Below are 24216 nucleotides of genomic sequence, written 5' to 3'. Positions count from 1 at the left end.
ATTATTCCACCTCAGCCGGTAAATTACATTCATTTGGTTGTATGCCTTCACGCCACTCACATAAAATTTCTCATTGCCAGTCACAACAAAGAAAGCCTATTATTACACTTCTTTATATTTTACTTAGATTCCACTGTAGTAAATACTGTGGATACAATAAATAACCAATAAATGTTTGTTGAGAGAGTGAATGGTATATAATTCAAATAATTGTAGTAACTAAGATTTGACATTCCAATATCATTTAAAAATTCTACCTAGCTAGCTGTTCCTGGAATTGTTCTTGATAATAAACATGTGACCATTCTAATGATCTTTAATAATTCCAATTTTACCCATTAGGGTATCCTTATTTACTCAAAACAATTAAGGGATTTAAAATTCAGCTTTCTACCACAACATAGTTTCTTAGCAATCTAAGGTACATTTAGTTGATTCCTAAATAATTACACAGTTTCTACATATGTTGTATTTATTGCATACATTTTTCTCTTTACACTGAGATTTGCAAAAGTGATGACCTTGGGTCACAACACAATTATTTCTAATAGCGGATTATTCCTGCAATTCAGTGCTATTACTTTACATGTAGGTAATTATCAGTGGAACTCAGCCTAGGTTAAAACTAGATCTATTATCTAGTTAATTGGTATTTATCCAGGTGATTAGTTCCTAATCATGTAGTAGTTATTTTAAGGGATTTTTCAAAAAAGCTTTAATTTATACTTTTGTAGCAACCAGGCAAAACGAATGGCAAATTGTTTCTAAGTAAATGCCATCTTAATAAAGATAATTTCCCCCAAGTAAAGTGTTCATAAATGAATATCTTTGTCCTCAAGGACAATGTAGAGGCATTTTGAAATGCCTCAATTCACCTGGTCTCTGTTTTTTTCCTCCAGGGTAAGCAGACAGAATGTAAGCTTGCTTTCTCTGGCTATTTCCTGCATCTTAACTAAATAGAAGAATAAATTGGCTGATCTACATACCTGAATTAGTATTATATATTCTACTTTTTAGTTTGTTTCTGTTTTTTGTTTGATTTTCTTTTTATGGCTGCTGTCCAGATGAAGTTAAATTGTGTCACATCTCTGGAAAAAAAATTAGATAACTGTTACATAAGACCTCTCTCCAGTTTTATGAGATTCATGCCTAAAACATTTTTGTTTTAAATATTGATTATAACTTGGGTTTCTAAATTAAAATCTGAAAATTGTATGGTAAAATATACCAATTTATTTGAAGGACCTAATTAGATGATTAATGTATCCGTGAACTTTTTTTTTTATGTTCTATATGATAAATTGATCCTAAAATATCTGGGATGTTGAAGTCAGTAATGACACTTTTGCCCATTGGCACAGCCCATAGAAACAAAACATTTTAGATGATTTGCTTCATTTTTTCCTAAGGAAACTAGACTTGGGCATGGTTACAGGTTAATTGAGGCCCAGAAAGGTTAAATAACTTGCTTTCAGTTGCAAAATAAGGACTAGTGCTGAGTCTCCTAAATCCATTCTAGTGTTATCGTTGCAATGCCATGTTTCTTTTTGTGTATTAAAGTAAAATGACCTTGGTCATAAATTCAGATTTTACTTTAGACACTATTTTTGGTTAAAAAAAAAAAAAAAGAAATAGAAACCTTGCATACCATCTTCAGATCCTCAAAAAGATAACCATCTATTAAATGTTCTTGAGATTATGTTATCTTGTGCATCAAGAATAAATCAATAACAGTGTTTTGAAGAATATAGTAATGTGAATTCTAGAGAATGCTGTGGGATCAGAGAATACTTCGAACAGTAATATTCAAACTACAGTGCATGAAACAGCATCATCACCTAGGAGCTTCTTTGAAATGCAGATTTGGAGGGCCCTTCCCAAACCTGCTGGATCAGAAACTCTGCTGGTGGGCCCAACAATATTTTACAAGCACTCTTGGTGATACTGATATACCATAAAATTTGAGAACCCTCTCACTTGCATGACAACAGTGGTTCTCATACTTCAGCATGCATCGGAGTCACCAGAGTTTCTAATTCTAATAGGCGTAGAGTGGTTCCGAAGAATGTTAATTTCTAACAAGGTCCCAGGTGATCCTGCTGCGACTGATTTAGGGCCCGCACTTTGGAAATCAGTTCACTGGAGTGTCTTCTCTGTTACAGTCTGACCCCTGATTCTGTTTCCTTATGCCAGCCCCCATAAAGGGGCTTTCAGGCACGTCCATGTGAAGAGACCACCAAACAGGCTTTGTGCGAGCAACAAGGCTGTTTACTGAGTCCGAAAAGAGAGTCATGGAAGGGAAACAGGGGTGGGGCTGTCTTACAGGATTTGGGTGGGTAGTGGAAAAGAGAAAAGTAGGGTTTTTCTCTTATGGGCAGGGGCGGGGGTCACAAGGTGCTCAGTGGGGGAGCTTCTGAACCAGGAGAAGGAATTTCACAAGGTTAATCGCTCAGTTAAGGCAGGAACCGGCCATTTTCACTTCTTTTGTGATTCTTCACTTGCTTCAGGCCATCTGGACATATACGTGCAGGTCACAGGGGATACGATGGCTTAGCTTGGGCTCAGAGGCCTGACAGGGGCCATCTATTACTGGGTAGGTTAAGGGATGCTACTGTCGCATCTTGTGACACCTTACTGCTTTATGATGAAATGATCTATTCCTATGCTTGTTTCATCCACTAGAATTAAAGCTTCCCTGGGCGAGGATCCATTTCTTGTTCATTACCTGTGTGGTCTTCTGTGTAGTAGATGCTTAATTCAAGCTGTGAATAGAAATGTACTATAATGAGAACTGGTCCTATGAGATACTATATGTATCTCTGGATGTCTGGCTACAGCAGCTATGTGAAAATGTATTCTTCCAGAATGCAAGGCATAAAAGAATATCAACAGGGAAGAAGACAGGATCACATTCTCAGAGCTGTGGCATATAGTTTTGTTTGTTCTTTGAGTGAAGAAAATGGTACTCACACTTATTCATCTAAAAGGAGAAGCATAGTTGAGTGCAAATAAAAGTCAGTTTTTAATCAGAAGACCTGAACTCTCTCTATTCCCTTACGTACTCCTGATTCTTTCCTTTACCCTCTCATACTCTACATCAAGCACTGAAACTGCTCTCAGCAAGGTCGCCAGAGAGCTCCTTAATTGCCAGCTCCAAAGGTCACTCTTCAGTTCTTTTTCCTTTTTGACCTTTGTCTTGTGCTTGACAGAGATGATTAGTCCCTTCTTGAAATTTTTCTCTCCTGCAGTTTCTGGGACATTGTTCTCTCCTGTTTTCTTTCTTTTGCTTTCAGACTATATCTTCCCAGTCTTCTGTTCCTGCCCTTTAATGTCAGTCTCCATAAGACTCAAATTGTGATTTTATTTTCTTACGATGCTTTATGTTTTGGGGAAATATCATTTATAATCTTTATCATTCACCTATATTTTTGATTCACAAATTGATATTTCTAACTCCCTGTCTCCTGATGCTTATACCTGTATAATTCAAACGCTTATAGGCTATGTATTCCTGGATTTCTGACTGGAATCTCAAATGTAGTTTTGCGGTTTAGATCCTACAACTCTAGAGAGGGTCATTCCCATCATAGTCTCTAAGAATGGCACATCCTGAGCTTGTGCAGTGAACAACCTGTGCAGCCATTTACAGTGGTCATGATATCTGCCACATCACTAAATCCCTCCAAATATACCTGCTAAATTCTCTGTAGTTTGTTATTTTTATCTACATCCTTGTGGCCTTCAGCCTAGTTAAAACTGAAATTTTTCTATATGAAATTTTTAACTGATTTCTCTGCCTCTGGTCTCACCTCTCTTATCCATGCTCTTCACAGCCTCCCGAGGGATATCTTAAAATGCAGTTTTAATTAGATCATTCCCCTGCCCATAAATCTTGAAATGCATGGCATAGAAATTATTTTGTGATCTTTAACTGCCTACCTCTCCAGCTTCACTCCCTTCTCCTCTGCTCCTTTTTTTAAAAAAAATTATACTAGTGCTACTCAAAATAACTTGCAAACTTTTTATTACCAGTCCACAATTGAGATAAGAAACTCGAGCCAGAATATAAATCAATGTACTACTTCCTTTGTCAAGAGAGTTTGGCAATTAAAAGCAAAATACAATGAAATCGTTTGTTTAGTGACTCAGTTGATTTATACTCTGGTGAAAAGTCTTTTCTTCTTACAGACTAATAGCACACAGTTCACTGTCTGCTACAGACTGTATTTTGATCCACACTGCCCTATGCTTTAGCTTAAATTAACTACTCTTTTATCTCCAAATGCTCTGCTTTCTTAAGCTTTTGTTTTTTTGTACCTATTGTTTTCTCTACCTAAGATTCTCTTTAGATACCTTTCTTTTTCCCATCCCCATATTACCTGCCGCCCTGCTACTAACCACCTTGTCTTTCTGTTCTCAGCCATTTATTTTTGTTTTGTTTTGTTTTTGAGACAGAGTCTCGCTCTGTTGCCAGGCTGGAGTGCAATGGTGCGATCTCAGCTCACTGCATCCTCTGCCTCGTGAGTTCAAGCGATCGTCCTGCCTCAGCCTCCCAAGTAGCTGGCACTACAGGCACACGCCACCACGCCCAGCTAATTTTTGTATTTTTAGTAGAGACGGGGTTTCACCGTGTTGGCCAGGATGGGCTTGATCTCTTGACCTTGTGATCCGCCTGTCGCGGCCTCCCAAAGTACTGGGATTGGAGGCATGAGCCACGGTGCCCGGCCAGTTCTCAGCCTTTTTAGCACTTCCATTAAAACACTTGCCAAATTGTATTGTAATGACTTTGTTTTTGCATGCCTGTATCTCCAGTAAACTCCTTGAGGGAAGAAACGATTTCTTGTCATCTCTAGACCTACAGTGCCTAAACCAGAAGTCAGCGCATAGTAGGTATTGAATAAATATTTATTGGATGTTGACGAGTGATCTTCCAGGTTTTGTGCAAGTCTTGTCAGAAAAACAAATCACTATAAGTGATTTAAAGAGAGGAAACCTAATACAAGGAATTGGCTAAGCAGGTAGTAGAAAACTGAGACGCAGCACAGGGGATGGAGAAGCAACTCAAAGCACTAGCAACATAAGGAAGCTGCTAATATCCCTAGAGCTGGAGAAACAATACAGGAAAAGTGATATTACCAGAGCTCAGAAGCTGGGGCTTTCTAACAGAGATTAAACTAAAGTTAGAAATGCCAGGCAGAAAATTGGATTGTTGAAGAGGGAGCTAGCTATCCAGAGAAAACTGAAGCCACAGTAGAGATACAGCTGCTCTAGAAATGCCACCCAATGTAGTTGGAGAAGAAAAAAGACCTTGGCTTTTCTCTTCCTCCCACCTTCCAATATTCTTCCATTGCTTCCAAATGAACCATTAGGAGGGCAAGTAGTGTTGGGAAATGTATATCCCTCTGATACAGAAAGGACAGAAGAAAAGTGGAGAATAGATCTGAGAGCAGATGGGCATATTACTACACAGATGGGTTCTGGCCTTGCATCTTCTACTCATAAACTATGTGACTTAATCAAGTCACTTCATCTCCCCAAGAATCTATTTCTTCACCCCTGAAATGGAATTTATATGGCCTGCCTTGTTTGCCCTCACACTGTGGAAATTATATTACACGTGTTTGTCTTGAAGAGTGTTTACATTTTTAAAAAATACCTTCTTTCCCCAGGAGAAAGATGAGTTTCTGATTATTAACTCAGAAACGGTGTCTTCCCATTACCACATTTATGCGATAATAGAAAATATTATTCTTATTCTGACATCTTCTGAGATTATTCTTAGTAAAGTCTTCCCTGTTGAGAAACCTGTATCTTTACAAATGAACACATACCATGCTACCACAGAGATACAAAAATGATGCCAGGCTGGGATGGCCTGAATTGTGTCCTCCCTAAATTCTTATATTGAAGCCCTAATCTCCAATGTGATGGAATTTGGAAATGGAGACTTTGGAAGATAATTTGATTTAGATGACATCATGAAGATAGGGCTCTCTTGAGGAGATTAGGACCCTTATAAGTAGAAACATCAAAGAGCTTGCTGGCTCCTTCTCCCCACCTTGGGAGGACACAGAAAGAAAGAGGTTACATCAGGCTGTTCTTGCACTGCTATAAATAAATACCTGAGACTGGGTAACTTATAAGAAAATTGATTTAATTGGCTCATAGTTCTGCAAGCTGTAGAGGAAGCATGGTGGCATCTGCTTCTGGGGAGGCCTCAGGAAGTTTCCAATCATGTTGGAAGGCAAAGGGGGAACAGGCACATCACATGGAAGAATGGAAGAAGGAGAGAGAGACAGTGCAGGGGGAGGTGGCACACATTTGTAAATGACCAGATCTCAGGAGAACTCACTATCACAAAGACAGCACTAAGCCATGAGGGATCCGCCCCCATGATCCAAGCACCTCCCACCAGGCCCCATCTCCAGCACTGGAGTTTACAGTTCAGCATAAGATTTGGAAAGGGACGAATATCCAAACTATACCAGAGGCTGTCTGCAAGCCAGGAAGAAGGCTGTCACCAGGAACCAACCCTGCTGGCACCTTAATTTTGGAATTCTAGCCTATAGAACTGCGAGAAATAACTGGCTGTTGGTTAAGCCGCCTAGTCTGGTGTTTTGTTATGGCAGTGCAAGCTGACTAAAACTGGTTTTGTAAAGCAATGAGTATTACTTCTGTTTTGACTAAAGTTCATAGAGATGCTTACTAGCAGAGTAGATGGATTGAAACAGGTCATGATGCTGGCAATGGGGCATTAAGTACACGTCAGATTGAAATGGCTTTCCACATTGCACTAGATCCTTCCTCAACCCAGGTTGGAAGTTATTTAAATTTGAAAGACCCACAAGCATATTGAATTCTCTTAAACTCAAGGACCTTTCACACTGAGAGTGTTCAAAGTTTAAATTGCCTCCCATAGGATCCAGGTCATCATCCAATGCATGGTGGGTTTCTTTGAACACTTCTATAGTCATTATGAGTCCATATCATTTCAAGAAAGAAGGGACAGCAACATTAGTTTTCATGCTAATTTTCCTGTTCACTGAACTAATATCTAATGGATTGCTAGGATTTGTAAAACACTCCAGTTATTTTAACTGTAAACCTAACCTTTCCCTCAGGAAGCTTGCACCCAGCATAAACTGTCATGAAGAAGAAGTACTAATACAATGTTAGAAAAGTTGTAAGGAAGAAAAGTTCACTTCCTGCTTGAGACTTAGGCGTGGAAGGCTTATGGGAAAATTAGCATCTGATTGGACAATTAAAGAGTAGGGAAGCATTGGGCTCAAGATGAGGGAAAGTGACAGTTCAATGCAGGGGAAAGTCTGTATACAAAAAAACCTTAAATGGGATTATTAAGTATTCTTGTTTGCCTAGAGCAGAAGTATGAAGTAAAGGAAGTTTAGAAGTAAGGAATGAGGTTGAAAAGGTAGATTGGGTTCATAATAACTAAAGGTTTTCAATAAAAGATTAAGGAATGTAGACTGTAACCTTCTGGCCATGGAGAGCCATTGCATATTTTTGAGAGAGAGAAATATGATACGGCTACTGTGAACCGTATCATTTTGATCTCACTTGCGAGCTGGGAGAGAGAGGCCATCTTACCTTGGTTTCATAGACTGGGAAGGGGGTCTGAAAATTTTTCTTTAAAGGTTCAGACAGTAAATATTTTAGGTTTTGTGTATCACAAAATTTATTTTACAACTACTCAGCTCTGCTGCTGTAGCTAGAAAGCAGCCGTAAAGAATGTATAAATGAATGAGCATGACTGCATTCCAGTAAAATTTTATTTACCAAATTAGATGGCAGACCATATTCATCCCATAGAACATACTTTGGGGATTCCTGCACTAACGGGTAAAATGAGACTATTTTGCTGTTGGTTTTTGTTTGTATGTGTTATTGTCTTTGCTATAGCTGTGTTTGCAGTTTTTATTCTTGTTATTCCAGTTGTGGCATTTACTTTATCAGTCATTAACAAGACACTAAAACAAATATGACCACTCTCACACGTGAGAAAGTGAAAAATGACATAGAGATAGCTTGAAGCCAGTTAAAAAAGGATCATGGAAGATAATAACAATAGCTAATATGTATATGGTTTCTACCAAATATTTGCTACATATTAATATATTTCACACTTAAAAGAGCATTACAAAGTAAGTTTTATTATTGTCACTCGTTGCCAATGATAACAATGTGCCACAGAAATTTCAAGTGACTTGCTCATGGTCACATAGTTTACAAAAAGCAGCACAGCTAGGATTTGAACCCAGACAACCTAGCTCAGGATGCTGCCTTCGGAAACTCCTCGCCTTGCTGTCTTTTAATAAGTTAAAGGTGATTTTATCAAATTATTTAGCGAAATAAAATGCTTGACTGGAACTCCTTAAGAATTCGTCGAAGCCTATGGACACTGTGCACTTACTCTAGATTGTCTGTTCTACATTCTGAAGTATCGTTGACTGACTAGTGTTCCGTGGGAACATTTGATTATCTTTAAATACAGAGACCTTTTTCACTCAAAAGATTTCTTTAAAATTTAGATGTCTTTTTCTGCATCAAAAATAAGTGGAATTTCCATATAATTGAACTTTTTTTTTTCCAAGTAGAAGACTTCTGTCACTCACCATGGTCTTAACTACATTATATAATAAGCAGTAACTCTTTTCATCTATGCTTAATTTTTTCTCTGATGTGGGAAAATGTGTCATCAGATTAGAAAGTTGAGGATTTTAGGAAATTAAGGGAAATTCCAAGGTAATAATAAATTGGGAAATAAATTATTTTATATTGCCATTAGGGTACAAAGTATACAACTAAGGATCATAGTTTAGACTAATGAAAATTTTCAGAATTAATATCCAATCAAATTCTGGTATAATCCAAGATAGCATAGTTAAAACCACTAAATTACTGTACTGTGTAGCAATGAACAGTAATTCTATGTTGACTTATCCTTATTTTTTTTTTTTAAGATGGGTTTCTCTTTGATTTGGAACAAAAGAAAAATGTAGTGCGGTAGAAATCTTTGGATTCAGACAGACCTGTTCTTGAGTCTTGACTCAGTGCTTCACTGTATATTGAAACTAAATGAAGATCTTCAACTTTTCTATTCATGATCAATCTACAAAAATAAAAACTATAATGAATAACATGCAAGGTTTCTTGAGAGATTGTTTTCTTTTTGAAAACCTGTGACCTGATTAAGATGCTTAAAATGATATTTGTCTCTTTACTTTAAATTTGAATGGAAGTTTGGCATTTTAAAAAACTTCAGGTGATATAGCAGTATAATTTTAAGCTGCTTTATAGAACACAAGTGTCCACATATTTAATTAAACATTCAAAAATTAGTTAAAATTAATGAACTTGGGAGAGAAAACTACTTGGTACATAATCCAGAAAATTTTACTAAATTATTGGAACTAAGCATGACTCTCCAAACTGTGGACATATTTTCTCAAGGGATTCTATGTCTTATGGCTTCAAGATATTTTTGTGTGTGCCTCAAAATGGCTGAAGGCATTTTAACTGTGCATCTGAGAGTGTCTTACTAACATATTTTTTGTACACCATTTTATCTATATCTTTGGACATTTTACGTTTCTGTGTAAGTAAAACTTCCATGAAAAATCCTTTCGTTACCATATTATCGTTATGTAGATAAGAAAATGAAAGAGAAGCCAAATTGAAGCTGTGAAAGGGAATGTACGCCCTCTAGTGACCCACATTTATTTCTCCCAAGGACATATGCAGCTTTTTCAATTTCATCATTTTAAATAAACTTTACATTTGATTTTAAAATATATGACTCAGGATTTTCAACTTGAGTATATTATATTGTATGATCATAGATTTATTACTATGACAAGATTTCATCTATCATTTAAGAGAAAATTTCTATTAACTTGTGTTAAGGTGATTTTCTTGCACAGAAGTGTGTTTCAAAGGGACTTTCAATTTATTGAAAATGAAAAATAGGCTTTAGGCATCTGTAGCTTAGCAGCATTTTATTTCCCACCCTCTGGGTCATGCAATTTTTGCCCACATGTTTTCACACTCCTTGGCTTTATAACTAATTCCTCTAATATAGCAGTTGACATTTTAGAATTTGTGGGGGTTTCTTACCTTTTAATTTTTAAGGTTGTTTCTCTGAAAGATACATAAACAAAACTTATAAATGTGACATCTGTTCAACCATGTCATACTTTAGAAATAAATATTACCAATGAATTTTGAAATGATTAAGATTTAATACCACATTAAGGTAGGAAGATTATTTTAACATCATTTCTACCTACCAGATGTCAAAATATTGTAGGTAAGTTTTACTTTGGGCAGAGAAGCGATATTTTACAGCAGTTTTATTCTCTTCAGTGCAATCAACGATTCTAGGGGTGCAAAGATGAACATCAATACCAAATAACTCAGATATTTTTGGCATTAATAGCTTAAAATATTAAATCATTGAATTTGTATGCAAGGGCATGTATTTTAAATAGCAGAATTTTAAAACATATTAAGTACATAATTTGGTATGCCATAATTGATAGTAAAGAAGATGTACAATTTTAAGGACAATATTTTGTGTTTGGACTAGAATTCAGCTTTTGAGGCACATGTTAAACAGGCATATTTTAGGACAAGGTAAACACTACAGAAATTGATTTTTTAGTATCTTTTAAAGATGCATTTCAGTGCAATCTGAAATCATTAAATTTTACTGTACTGAAACATATTATTTTATGAGTGATGTGCTTAAAATTACACATATAAAACTAGGAATACATTTGAGACCATGCAAATATAAGGAAAAATAGGTTTTTGATAAGATTGTTAATATAGCAGTTTCTACTACCTGAAGACAGAGTCCTTTCTCATCTGTCATACTATTCCAGGTGCTGTGTAAACCACTGAAGAGGTTGTAGGCTTTTTATTATAACTGGGAATTAAAACATCTTTCGATTTTATTTAATTTGATTGCTAGATGAGTAGACTAATGTAAGTGGAATATCAAAGGCACAATATAAGCAAAGCTGATCTCAGTTTTGTGTCTTGAGTCAAAACGTCTTTAATTAGAGAGGTAAGTAAACATATTTACAAGTAATTTTTTAAAAGCATTTATATTGTAGACCCAGAAAATCTGAGACAGGTCTCAGTTAATTTAGTTGATTTTGTCTATTCCTAGCTACTCGGGAGGCTGAGGCATGGCAATTGCTTGAACCCCGGGGGCAGGGGTTGCAGTGAGCCAAGATCGTGCCACTGCACTCTAGCCTGGGCGATAGAGTGAGACTTTGTCCCCCCAAAAAAAAAAAAAATTATTTTGCCAAGGTGGAATTCTCGTGCCTGTGACACAGCCTCAGGAAGTCCTGAGGACATGTGCCCAAGGTGGTTGGGGTGCAGCTTGGTTTTACATATTTTAGGGAGGCATGAGACATCAATCAAGTACATTTAAGAAATACATTGGTCCAGAAAGGCAGGACAACTGGGTGGGGGTGAGGGCTTCCAAGCTCTAGGTAAATTGAAACATTTTCTGGTTGACAGTTGGTTGAGTTTGTCTAAAGACCTGGGATCAATAGAAACTAATGTTTGGGTTGAAATAAGACATTATAGGGACCAAAGATTTATCATGCAGATGAAGCTTTTAGCTAGCAGGTTTCAGAGAGAACAGGCTGTAAAATGTTTCTTATCAGACTTAAAGTCTGTGTTGATGTGAATGCCAGAGAGGTATAATGTGGCATGTCCGACCCCCACTTCCCTTCATGGCCTGAATCAGTCTTTCAGGTTAAATTTTAAGAGCCCTGGCTGAGGAAGAAGTCCCTTTGGAGGGGGAGTTAGACTTTTATTTTTGGTTTACAGTATGTTTTTACTTCAAGACCAATTTGATAACAGCTTTTAAATTTTTACAATTTAAAGCAAGATGTCGATGAAGATTGAAGAAATTAATTTACACAAGAAAACACCAAAAAGTTAAAAATTAGGGATTAAAACCTGTGGTGCCTGATTTTCAGTTCAGTATATGTATGTATATGTGTATATATGTGTATATATATATATGTGTGTGTGTGTATATATATATATATCTTTTTTTTCTTTTTTTTTTGAGACTGAGTCTCGTTCTGTTGCCCAGGCTAGAATGCAGTGGCACAGTCTTGGCTCACTGCAACCTCTGCCTCCTCGGTTCAAGCAATTCTCCTGCCTCAGCCTCCTGAGTAGCTGGGATTATGGGCACCCACCGCCACAGCCGGTTATGTTTTGTATTTTTAGTAGAGACGGGGTTTCGTCATGGTGGCCAGGCTGGTCCAGAACTCCTGACCTCAGGTGATCCGCCAGCCTCGGCCTCTCAAAGTGCTGGAATTACAGGCGTGAGCCACCATGCCTGACCCTCAGCTCAGTATATTTTTAAACACACATTTACTGTACATTTAAAGCACACTTAAACATACACAAACACGTATCACACATATTACAAAATACAAGACAGTCATGTGGCCCTATCTTTCCCCCTTCCACAGAGGGAGGCACACTTACTCTATACAAATGTGTATGTGGTGTGTGTGTGTATACAAACTATCTTGATTTGGAGAGGGAGCTATTTGTCTAAATATTAGCTTGTTTTCTTTTGGTTAAACAGGATTTCCCCTTTAATAATATTCTGTAATTACAAAAATATAATAGTTACCATGTAGTCAATGCACCTCAAAGTCCTAAAAATATTTTTAGAACTAATAGGATTTGGCCAGGAGCGGTGGCTCACGCCTGTAATCCCAGCACTTTGGGAGACCGAGGTGGGTGGATCACGAGGTCAGGAGATCGAGACCATCCTGGCTAACACGGTAAAACCCCTTCTCTACTAAAAACAGAAAAAATTAGCCTGGCGAGGTGGCGGGCGCCTGTAGTCCCAGCTACTCAGGAGACTGAGGCAGAAGAATGGCGTGAACCCGGGAGGCGGAGTTTGCAGTGAGCCAAGATGGCTCCACCGCACTCCAGCATGGGCGACAGAGCGAGACTCCATCTCAAAAAAAAAAAAAAAAAAAAAATTGGATTTATACTGAATTTCATTTGGTATTTTTATAAGACCTATTTGATGCAAATTTAATTTGTATTCTATTATTGATTTTTTTTTAAAGCAAATGCCATATGGAAACAAGCAGAGAGGGACAAGTTTTCCCAGAAGGAAAGTTGAAAGTAGAGAGAGGTTGATCCAGAAAACCTTCACAGACGATGTGTATCTTGAACTGAGTCTTGTAAGATGAATAGTAGTTCATCTTCACGTGGTTGGGGATTTAGGTCAGGAGAGTGCCTGTATAGTAATATGGAATTAAAATGTCTTCTCACTTTCTAAAACTCTGAAGAAGAAAGGTGATTTTTAAAAATATACCAAAGTTGGAAAATCTTACCTCCAAAATTATTTCTTCCTTAATATCAACAAAAAATAATTATGGTTTTATTCCTATTAACACTTGCTTCCTAGCTCATTAAAATATACATTAAGAATTGGTTTCATAAGTGATCTGGTGTAGGCCTAGAGCCCTGGGGCCCTGCAATGGTTAACGTATTTCACAGGCATCAGCATTTTACTTTCAGGTTTCTAAGGATGAGGCTCATAAGTTTTTATAAAATTCTACACGCTAAGATGTTTAAATACGTAAAATGACCATTGATAAACCTAGTTCACTAATCAAATTAGTTAAGTTTAGGAGCTTGGAGGACTTCCACTTTCAAAGTTTACACATTTGGGAATGATGAGTTCTAACTGGTATCTTGAAAGTGACTGAATTAAAATTTATGTAAATGTGTCATCTTAGTTTAATCGGTTATGTGACAGTCACTGTAAAGAAAATTAACAGAACACAGTCACTGCCCATCAGGAGGCTCTTCTGACATAATTAGCACAGTTATGTAGCACTAATTCCGTATAATGTTTTACTATTGACAACTTCTTAAATGGCAAACATTTCTCTAGTTCTTTGAGATGTTTTTATGTGTTTTTTTTGCCTTTAAATTTATTTTAAACATTTATATATACACACAGGTATCTCCCAGTATTTACCATACGGGATGTAATTAACCTAATTTACATCGTTTTTATGGGAAATTCAACTGGATGACGTTGAGTCTATTTGTACAATATAATACTGAGAAAAATTGTCACTGTCTGAATATTTGGTATATATGCCCCATGCTTTTGATATTTTGAAACTTCCAAAAAATAGAAGGTCTTTTTGAAAAACTGTCTTGGTTTAGTAATACACTTCTGCAAAGAAAAAAAAAAAATCAAAGACTTACTTGCCCTGTATAATGGGACTTTACAGGTTTTAATTTCAGGGGTTTCTGATGAGTGTATTTGCAAAGGAGTAAAAATTGTCACTTCACTGCTAATCATAAATAATAACAAACTGAGGTTTAAAGATATACTTGAAGAATAGAGAACAGAATATTCATCAATAATTACAGAAATAATCATTTGTGAACAGAGAATGAGAAGTTACTTTTATTAGCTAAAGGAGATTTTAAGCTAGGTAAAGATAAACTGCATTTGAGGGATAGAGTCTGTGATAACATACGGAAGTATGTTAAGTACAGAGTTAAGTATGTGAGGAAGGTAAGTTAAGCACTAAGGAATATATTAATGGGCTGATCCCAAAGGTGTAGGGGCCCATTTTGAGCAACTTATGATATGTAAGTTCATTAACAGTGGTTTTATGTGAGTTGTTAAAGTGGGAAAAAAGAATTATTAGAAATGAGTAATTTTATGAAGAAGCAAAAAGACATGTACGGAATCCAAGATTGAATATGGCATTGAAAATAAGTCTTCAGTGTTTTCCTTGAGGCTTTTAAAGGAGGTAACTGAGTTACATCTGAATGATAAATTTCGTTCCTGATTAAATACCCAGGCTCATGTAGTGCAAAGTATGATAGAAAATGCCATCTGCAAAGCCCTGGGAAGAGTAGATAGCACCCAATTTATAAGCATGAAGACATTTAAATCAGAGGAGCCTGTTCATTTACCATGCATCTCAGCAAAGATATCTGAAGATTTAGTAGCAGTGAAATACATGAAAACTACAGGACAAACCACAAAAAGTGATGAAGCGAAAGTTGTTAAATTGATAAGGAATAAAATAAACATGCAACTGCTTCTTGGAAGTCAGGGTCTGAGTAGGATCCAGGAAGGAGACTGTGTTCATTGTGCATTGAAAATGTCACTGAACCTAAGCGTTGGATGTAGGCCATTGGCACTCAGGGAGAGTACTTGGGAGGCCTTTGAAACCCTGCCTGTGCTTCCTCTTCACCCTTCCATCCTCATTGCTGGCATGAAGAGATGAGGCTATCCACTGGCAGAATATTGGAGATAAAACAATGCTAGTAGCTGGCAGTTAACTACCAGAACTCTAAGAGATGGTGGTACATGTTAAGTATCAGAGTGTAGGCTGACTGCGCATTATGTTTGGACAAAAATAGTTTTAGGAAATCAGAGATGTTTGAAGGAAGAAGTCCAAATGGAAGCAACATAAAATAAATATAAATAAAAGATTAGGTTAGGAATAGCTCAGAGCTTGAATCATGTAAGAATTGGGTTCAGTTTCCACTTATTTCCCATGAAATCAAGATATCACAATAATGATAGAAAAAGAAGAGAAGAACTCCAACAGTTGAGAAGAGTCCAGACTCATTAATATGTTTCTTTGTTCCATTTCAGAAAGGAAGTGTAACATATTAACCTCTGTGCTTATGAACAGGTTATTTTCCTTAGTCGAAACACGCTCCTCACCACTGCCCTAGCAAAATTTGAAATTGCCTTTTTAAAAATCTGTAAATCAGAAAACGAGTGTAATCACTCTCCACACGGTCTTTGTATAAAAGGTAAGTTCACGCACTGCATGCAATCCCCTTCCAAATTTATAAAATCAGACAAAAAATTGAATGAGGAAAGCCCTTTCTGTAGAATTTCACATCCTGTTGTTTGAATTGATTTGAATTATCAGAACTACGTGCCAACTGGTGTCCAGGCCTCCCTTAAAATCTTCACAGACAGAGAAGCAAACAGACAGTTACCATGGTGTTGATTCCACAAAGCCTTCATTGTGTGGAGATAACCAATATACTTGGCAGAGCCTCTAGGCTAGAAGCTGATTTAATCCTAATTTACAAAGAAGGTGTTTTTTGATTATCCTCTTAAAAAGACCAGTGTGAGCTGAGCCCCAGTTCTGTGTCTAAACCATTTTTATCTTGTCAAACAAATGCTTCACTAAACCAAATTATTTGATAATGTGGACTAATGCATTCTCGTCTCTGTTCTTCATGGAGTTAATAGCATGTCTGGCACATAGTAAGCACTTAGTATATACTTTATGAAAGGGAAAAAAGGGAGACATTGACTGTTTTAAAAGGAAACATACAATTTTGCATTTTTCAGGAAAATACACCTCTAAAAGTGTTATAAGATTTCTTTTTGAATGAAAATTATTTACTTTCAAACTAAAAACAAAAAAACTTCTTTTTTCTGCAGTGAATTGGAGGTGGCGGTATAACAGTTACATCAACGTGTTATAGGAGCAGAAAGGCTATGATCCCTTTCCTTCCTCCTTATACAGGTCATGACAGACATTCCTATAACAAAAGATAGGTTAACAAGAGAAAAGCATGAGATATTTAATAAAAGTTTTAGGTGACATGGGAGCCTTCAGAAATGAAGACACAATGACCCAAAGGAAAACTGTCTATTTAGATTTGATAAAGAGTAGACAGCCATGTAGGAATGTGATTGGACAAAAAGGGAATGATCTAATAGTAATAGACTGGGGAAAACCAGCCAGGCCTGTCTGTGTAGAATTCCTTCCTCTTAGACATGGGGTAGGACCCCACTTGAATGAGGGTCTTATGACCTACTATCAAACAGAGGTATGTCAGGTAATTTTTTATGGCTAGCTTCTGGAGAGAAAGGTGGGGGAAATACAGAGTTATAATTCTGGTTTTTATGACTGGCGTTAGAGGAGAGGATTTTTGGTTTCTATGACCTACCTTGAAGAAGAATTCTGGTTACTATGACTCACTTCAGGGAAGAATGTGGAGTTAAAGACAGGAGGGGAGGAGAACGTCAGAGAGAATTTGGTTCCGAGGCTGCTTCTGAGGCCTTCCAATGTTCTTTAGTTCAAAGTTTCAGCATGCCAAAGTGCCATACTTTGGGGTATCATTTTCTGAGCCCCTACAGTGTGCAAACAAGAACAATGTCAATTTTATGCCTAGTAGAAATCTTTCTCCAACACAGGCTTTAGCAAATTTCTTTCAGCCGTGATGTCAGCCTAGTACCTTGAGCCACAATTGGGTTTCAGGGACCTCTAAGTAGAAGTGAGTAATCTTTCCTAGAGATAGTCTAAATGAAAAGAGGGTGAGACTAGAGAGATTAAATTTAAAGCGTGAATTTGAAAGTGACTGGTGGATATTCCCATCTCACATTTATGAGTCAGAGGGTATCTGATGTATAATTGAGTCAGACAAATAAATTTCACCAAAGTGGCCCAAATGCATTATACTAACAACTAAATTTTCAAAATATTTTGGGAGAGTCAGTGAAGGATTTTATTCCATTGGAGGAGGAACAAGAATAAAGAATAGCTCTGAATTACTTTAGAAAATATGAGGGGAAATTTGTTTCTACAAGTACTTGAATAAAAGACAAAGGAGAATATACAGTTAAGAGGTCTATGAAGGTCAGATTATAAAGGATCATATTGAAATTTTGTTAAGAAAAATGAGAAAGTCTTTGGTTTTACGAATGAAGGTAATATAATCAGGTATGTTTTTACTACTGTATATTTCAAAGTAGCTAGAAGAGAATAATTTGAATGTATCTAGTATAGACAAACATTTAAGATGATGGATATCCCAAGTACACTGATGTGATCTTTACAAATTATATGGATGTGTTAAATTATCACATGAACCCCCAAACTAAGTACATCTTTTATGCATCAATTAAAAAAAATGAAAATTTTTCCAGTAGTACGTAAAATAGAGGGTTCTGTAAATATTGCCCAGAGGCCAAGCGAAAAGCTATTGCAGTATTTTTGGTCACATTTAATGGCAACACAAATTTGGGTTCTGGCTATGGAGACAGGAAGAAGCATACATATTCAGGAGATAGAGAATGTATGTGTGACAGATAGACTTTGCAATACATTAAACATGGGAAGGAAGAGAGAGGGTTTTAGTTGGTTTGCTGTAACAAAATATCGTACACGGGGTAGCTTATAAAGCACAGAAATTTATGTCTCCCAGTTCTGGAGTTTGGGAAGTTTAATATCAAGGAACCAGAAGATTTAGTGTCTTGTAAGGGCAGGCTTCCTGGTTCATACATGGTACCCTCTCCCTGTGCCCTCACATGGTGGAAGAGAACGCTGATCTCTTCAGATCAGTTTAAGAGTACTCATTTCATGAGGGCTCTACCCTATTGACCTAATCACCTCCCAAATACCTCATCTTTTAATATCATCACATTGGGAATTAGTCTTCAACATATGAACTTTTGTGGGGCACAAATTTCAGTCCATAGCAGAAATGAAGATAACAGATATGAGGGGTGGTGATGCTAATTACTGATCTGGGGAATACTGATAGAGTACTAGTTTGAGGGAGAAGATCAAACATTAAATCTTGGCATATAATGTTTAAGGAGATTTTGCGGCATGCAAGTGGAGACATCCAAAAGGCAGATGGTTTTATAGCTGTGGAATTCAGAAGAAGTGCCTGAATTAGAGATACACGTATCAGAGTCATTGATAAATAGATTGTAATTCAAGGCATGATCAAATCTAGTACGTAATGATAGGGTGGAGGAGGATGGACCTGCAAAGAAAAAATTACCAATGGTCATAGAAATAGAAGGCAAATTAGAATAGAGTGGCATCATGAAGCCAAAGGAAGAAAAATTTCAAAAGGATAGTATGGTCAACAGTGTTAACTATAGTTCCAGCTACTTGGGAGACTGAGGCAGGGGAATCCCTTGAACCCGGGAAGCAGAGGTTGCAGTTAGGCCAGATCGCACCACCGCACTCCAGCCTGGTGACAGAGTGAGACTCCGTCTCAAATAAATATTAGAAAATGGATGGACTCAGATGCTCGAGCAAAAGTAAGAGAATAAAGTTCAAAATGTAGGTAGTGGGAATGATTTTAATTAAAAGAAGGGAAACTCAAATGTAAGAGAATGGAATGAGAATGGTGGCTACACATGAAGATCTGATGGTGTTTGGAAATAGGAAGTGCAAAAGTTCTACTCTGATAATTCTACTTGTTTCTATAAGGTAGAGAACAAGATCATCTGCTGAGAGAGCTGCAGAAAGAGGATGGGCCAGAGCTTTGAAAAAAGGTTTTAAATAGTTCCTGTAGAGACTCAGAGCCCAACTTGGGGGGAAAAAAAAAGAAAAAAGTATGGCAGGATGCTAGGTTCATTTGAGGGTGTTGATTATTGCCTTAGTTTGGGTTGCCCCAAGAGTAGATCTGAAGAGAAAGATTCAGATGCAAGCAGTTTATTTGGAAAGTGACCCCAGGAATCAAAGTAGGGAAGTGAGATAAGAAAAATAAAGTAGCCAATAAAGGATGGCACACATTTAGGGATCAGGTTATTGCTGGAAGGAACTGGAGCTCAATCATGCAGGGAACCCTTTGAGACACTGTGTGTATCATACTTCAGTATTGTCTAACTGAGGGGCAAGGGAGCTGGGATATTGATCCACCAATTCCAAGCTCTCACTGGTTAAGGGTCACCCCTGAAGTATTAACATTCCAGTACTCCTCTGTCCAATATACTGGCAAGTAGATGCTTGCAGATTGAGAGACACAGGAAATTTTATGTTGCGCCAAAGCAAAAATGAAAATGTTTTAAGACATTGTGATGATAAATCTGCATAAATGATGTACTCGTTTCGGTAGGTTACCAAATGACCATAGTAGGAGAGTATTTATTCAAGGAGTTAACATTGCTGAAGAGAGTGTGAGAGAAAGATTTTTACAGCATGTAATTGTACTCTATATTTTAATCAACATTATGAATGAAGAAATAGAAACCTGATAATCAAACTTGTGGATAAAATATATAGGAAAGATAAAAATCATATATCACACAATAAAAATCCATAAACATTTATAATGGATACACAGATAACTTACTGACATTCAATGACATGGAATTTAGAGGAATCAAGATCCCTAGTCTCTTAATTTCAAGTTGGATAGCCCTGATAAATAACAACTCAATCTGTATGCTATGAACCATCCCCTTTTTGATGTGGAAGGACATGATGGTGAACTAGATAAAATAAGTTTCTGATCCATGGTACTGAGGTCAATTAACTTAATTTCTCTGAAGCGCCATCTCATCCTATGGGCAGTTGGAATTGGTGATTACCCAACCAAAGAATTTTGTAAGAATATAAAATGAGAATATGTTTTTGTAAGGGCTTTGTGTTCCATTAAGTTCTGTATCTGTTTAATTTTAAAACAATAGCCTGCAACTAATGTGAGAAATTCTAACAGGTTTATATGATTCAAAGTCCTGAAATTGGAGTTCAATAGACCAGGTCACAAGTTTGTGATAGTAATTAGGTTGTGATATAACTGGTTTAATGATAGTTTATGTGAAAACATTCTAGAAGTTTTAACTCAATTGAATTGCAATGTGAGTTGAAAGTCTAATATTGAAGTGAAAATATTTATTGAAATCATGGACTATATCAATGAAAGTATTATAAACCAAAAAGATAATTGTCTATTCTTCCTTATTTATACTACACACTACTGATATGTTTCCTTTAAGTACCAAACTTAAGGAAACTAAGATACCAACAAACCATAGAATATCCGCTGAAGTGACTAAGCATAGGGTAGGCTGACGATCAGGTATCTACTGATGAATTTAAAGAGCTGATTTCAAATATTTATAATTTTGTATCCTTTTGCCAATATCTTTCCAACTATTCTCTACCCCCACCAGCTCCTGGAAACTAACACTGTCTTCTGTTTCTTTGAGTTTGATTTTTTTTAGATTCCACATGTAAATGAGATCATGTCATATTTGAGACATGTCATATGTCTTTGAGATATGTCATATGTATTTGAGACATGTAAATGAGATCATGTCATAACACCTGGCTTATTTCACTTAACATGATTTCCTCCAGGTTCATATATGTTGCTGCAAATGAAAGGATATTCATATTCTTAAAGGCTTAATACTATTCTATTAGACACTTGGGTTGAGTCCATATTTTGGCTCTTCTACACCTAAATCACCTGATTATAATGAATAATTTATCCCTGGTGGCTCCGAAGATTTCTGCAAAAAAAGAAAAAAAAAAGTTTGAAAATAACAGGATAGGTGATCTGATATTTATGGCAGCATAACCACTTACACCAAAATGTAGTGACTTAAAGCAGCACTTATTATTTCTCACAGTTCTTCAACTTGGGCAGTGCCCTTTGGGCATTTCTTTTCTCTATGTGGCATCAACTGGAGCACTCATTTGTCTGTCTTCAGCTGGCATTGAGATGGGTCACAGAGGGCTTTATTTGCATTCTTGGTGCCCCATGCTTCTTCATGTGGCCTCTTCACATGGATAGATTAAACTTCCTTAAAACATGATCTCCTCAAGGTCATTGTACTTCTTATATAATTGTTGCCTTCTCAGGGTGTGTGCTCTAAAAAGTCAAGCTCTGACATGCAAGCACTTATCAAAACCTTACTTGCAATACTCTTACTGTTGTCCCATTTGTGACAGAAAGTCACGTGGCCAAACCCAGAGGCAATATGACTGGAGACTACAGAAGAGCATGTGGTTCAATGGTGACCACCAACAGGAATTTCTTTTTTCTCGTAAATACTTTCCAAAAACAAAAGGTTATCTTGGGAGGTAGTACTTTTTTAAATAGTGCAAACATTCAAGCAGAGGCTGGGTAATAGCTTACAGGAGATATTGTAGAAGTGATTTTTACATTGAGGTGAATAAAATGACCTCTGTGATCATAAGACTCTAGATCAAAGCTGACTCCAAATTTGAGTCTACCTAACGGGGAAAATAGTGGTGCTATTAATACTAATAGAGGCATCAGGCAGGAGTCTCAGATTGAGGAAAGAATGATAAATGCGGATAAATTCCTTTTTTTATATAGAAGAAAGAGATAAGAAATAATGACTTTTATTTTTTGCTGTCTTAGGTTGGATGTTGATATAACTGAACTTCACAGTTGGATTACTCGCTCAGAAGCCGTGTTGCAGAGTCCTGAATTTGCAATCTATCGGAAGGAAGGCAACTTCTCAGACTTAAAAGAAAAAGTCAATGTAGGTTATGCATTAATTTTTATATGTGTGCACATTTTGTGCTGCTTGTAAACTCCGTGCTTTGTTATCTGTGATTCTATTAGTTGATAGATTAATGCAATATGATAAAATTTTAAATATGCATTATGATAAAATGTTAAATGATAAAATGTTTAAAGATAAAATAATATATCTTTAAAGTATATTTTAGATAGCAAGCAAAATCAAAGTTTAGCCTAGAGAAATCTTTCTGGATTCTTCTGTGACTGACTAGGGATGCCTTTCATAAACTTACCTTAACTTACATATTATTTAACTGTAAATTAACAATTTTATAACATGAATTCATGTTGATTTCTTTAATATATTGTTCAGTTACCTCAAGGCTAGGCCTTAGCAAGCTTGCAGAATTGTGTAGAGTAGAATAGTGTAAAATAGAATAGAATAATATAGATACTATACTTAGGACCATGTTTATATGCTCACTATTATCAAAAAGTTATTCTTTATAGTCATCAATCCCTGTCATATATTATAAGGTATTTAAATTTCCCAGGTATTTGTGTATTACCTTAACTAAAAGATGTGCAGCCTTTCTCAGTATTTACATGTGGTAACAGATGCTTTGTTGTTGTTATTCCCTTCTGAGATGGTATAATTTTGACCTTCACAAATAGGAAGTTTTATTAATTTAATATAAGCTGCTTCATCTTTAGGGAAATTGTCAAAGCTTTAATTTTTCGACTTCAACAATTATAAAACATGCATCTTTGTATATGATCGGCAACAGTTTGTAAAAGAATTTCTAACAGGCAGAGTAAATACAATACGCAAGCTAAAAAGCAGTGATTATGAATGAAAAGTAATTCTATCCATGGGAAGGTCACATCTAAATGTGTACATTAGCTCTGCTTTTTCTTTCTAGGATTCAAATCCTGAAGTTCAAAATCTATTGTATTTTTACAAATACAACATTACCTCAGTTACAAGCTAATGTTTGCTGTTGGGGTTGGAACTTTTGGAGAAAAACAAATATATATATATATATTCTGGAAAAAAATCTATATTTAGGCTGCTTGAAAAAGGGGAGACAATTTCATCACCAGTTCTTCTTAGAGTTAACTATTTATAAATTGGAAAGTTATTTTAAATTATTTATTAACTTTATAAGACATGTTGTCAGCATTATAATAGACTATTCTAAACAGTTTCAAGAAATGAGAAATATGATTATATTACTAATGTTTGAGTTTTAAAATTAAACTGAAAGATAATATGTAATTGTAGAAAATTGGCAAAATGTCTTTTTTCAAGTTTACTTCTTTGAAGGTATATTGTTTGCTATGATTTTTGAGGGAAATTATCTGAGTAGTAGAACACTAATTAGAGAACATTAAACTCTGATTTTCAAAGTTCGTGTCACATATTTGACCACAAAAAATATGAATCACCTTTGGCATTTTATCAACTAATTAAAAATGGTTATTGATTTGATTCTTATAGGTTTCTGTCTGATAGTCTGTTTCTTTATCTTAAAACAGCTTTGATCAGGCAGGAAAATTGAGTTCCAGTATTTCAGGAATATAAATCATAAAAGTTCGTGTTACATGTGCCTTTGAACGATTTGCATTTTATCAATAGTGGGAGCATGACAGACTAAAAGTGCTCAAAAATGTACAATATTTTATAACTGGTTTTCTGATACCTTGTGAGTCCCCTTTATCGCCCTGAACTCTCATTTTCTGAAATAACAACATCGTTCTTAATTGCCTACTGAAATAGGACATGAAATGATTTACCTTGATGTTTCCCTCAGGCTCAATATAATGTATATGTATTAAAAATCCTCAAGAGAAATACATAGTAATGATGGAGGATATTCAGTTTAGGTATACATT

At 36.2% G+C, this 24216-nt stretch overlaps 1 protein-coding gene and 1 long non-coding RNA gene across 15 annotated transcripts in view; one reads left to right on the top strand and one right to left on the bottom strand.

Annotated features, from left to right (window-relative positions):
- The window catches only part of DMD (dystrophin), a 2153717-nt gene that overhangs the window by 677821 nt on the left and 1451680 nt on the right, over nt 1-24216 (top strand). For all 13 annotated transcript variants that reach the window (XM_015443662.3, XM_065538825.1, XM_065538826.1 and 10 more), the window contains one exon: nt 22216-22339. In XM_015443662.3, coding sequence (XP_015299148.3) covers nt 22216-22339 — 124 coding nt within the window. The remainder of the gene's footprint in view (nt 1-22215; nt 22340-24216) is intronic.
- On the bottom strand, nt 8961-17159 carry LOC135969347 (uncharacterized). Of its 2 annotated transcripts, XR_010584532.2 has the most exons (3): nt 17029-17159; nt 10132-10155; nt 8961-9127 (listed from the first exon to the last, which is right to left on the bottom strand). It is a non-coding gene; the product is annotated as an uncharacterized lncRNA (long non-coding RNA). The 2 variants fall into 2 exon arrangements; XR_010584531.2 differs by lacking the exon at nt 10132-10155.

Source organism: Macaca fascicularis, chromosome X (genome assembly GCF_037993035.2).
Source record: "Macaca fascicularis isolate 582-1 chromosome X, T2T-MFA8v1.1".
Lineage (NCBI taxonomy): Eukaryota > Metazoa > Chordata > Mammalia > Primates > Cercopithecidae > Macaca > Macaca fascicularis.
This window is presented reverse-complemented; position numbering and strand designations above follow the sequence as displayed.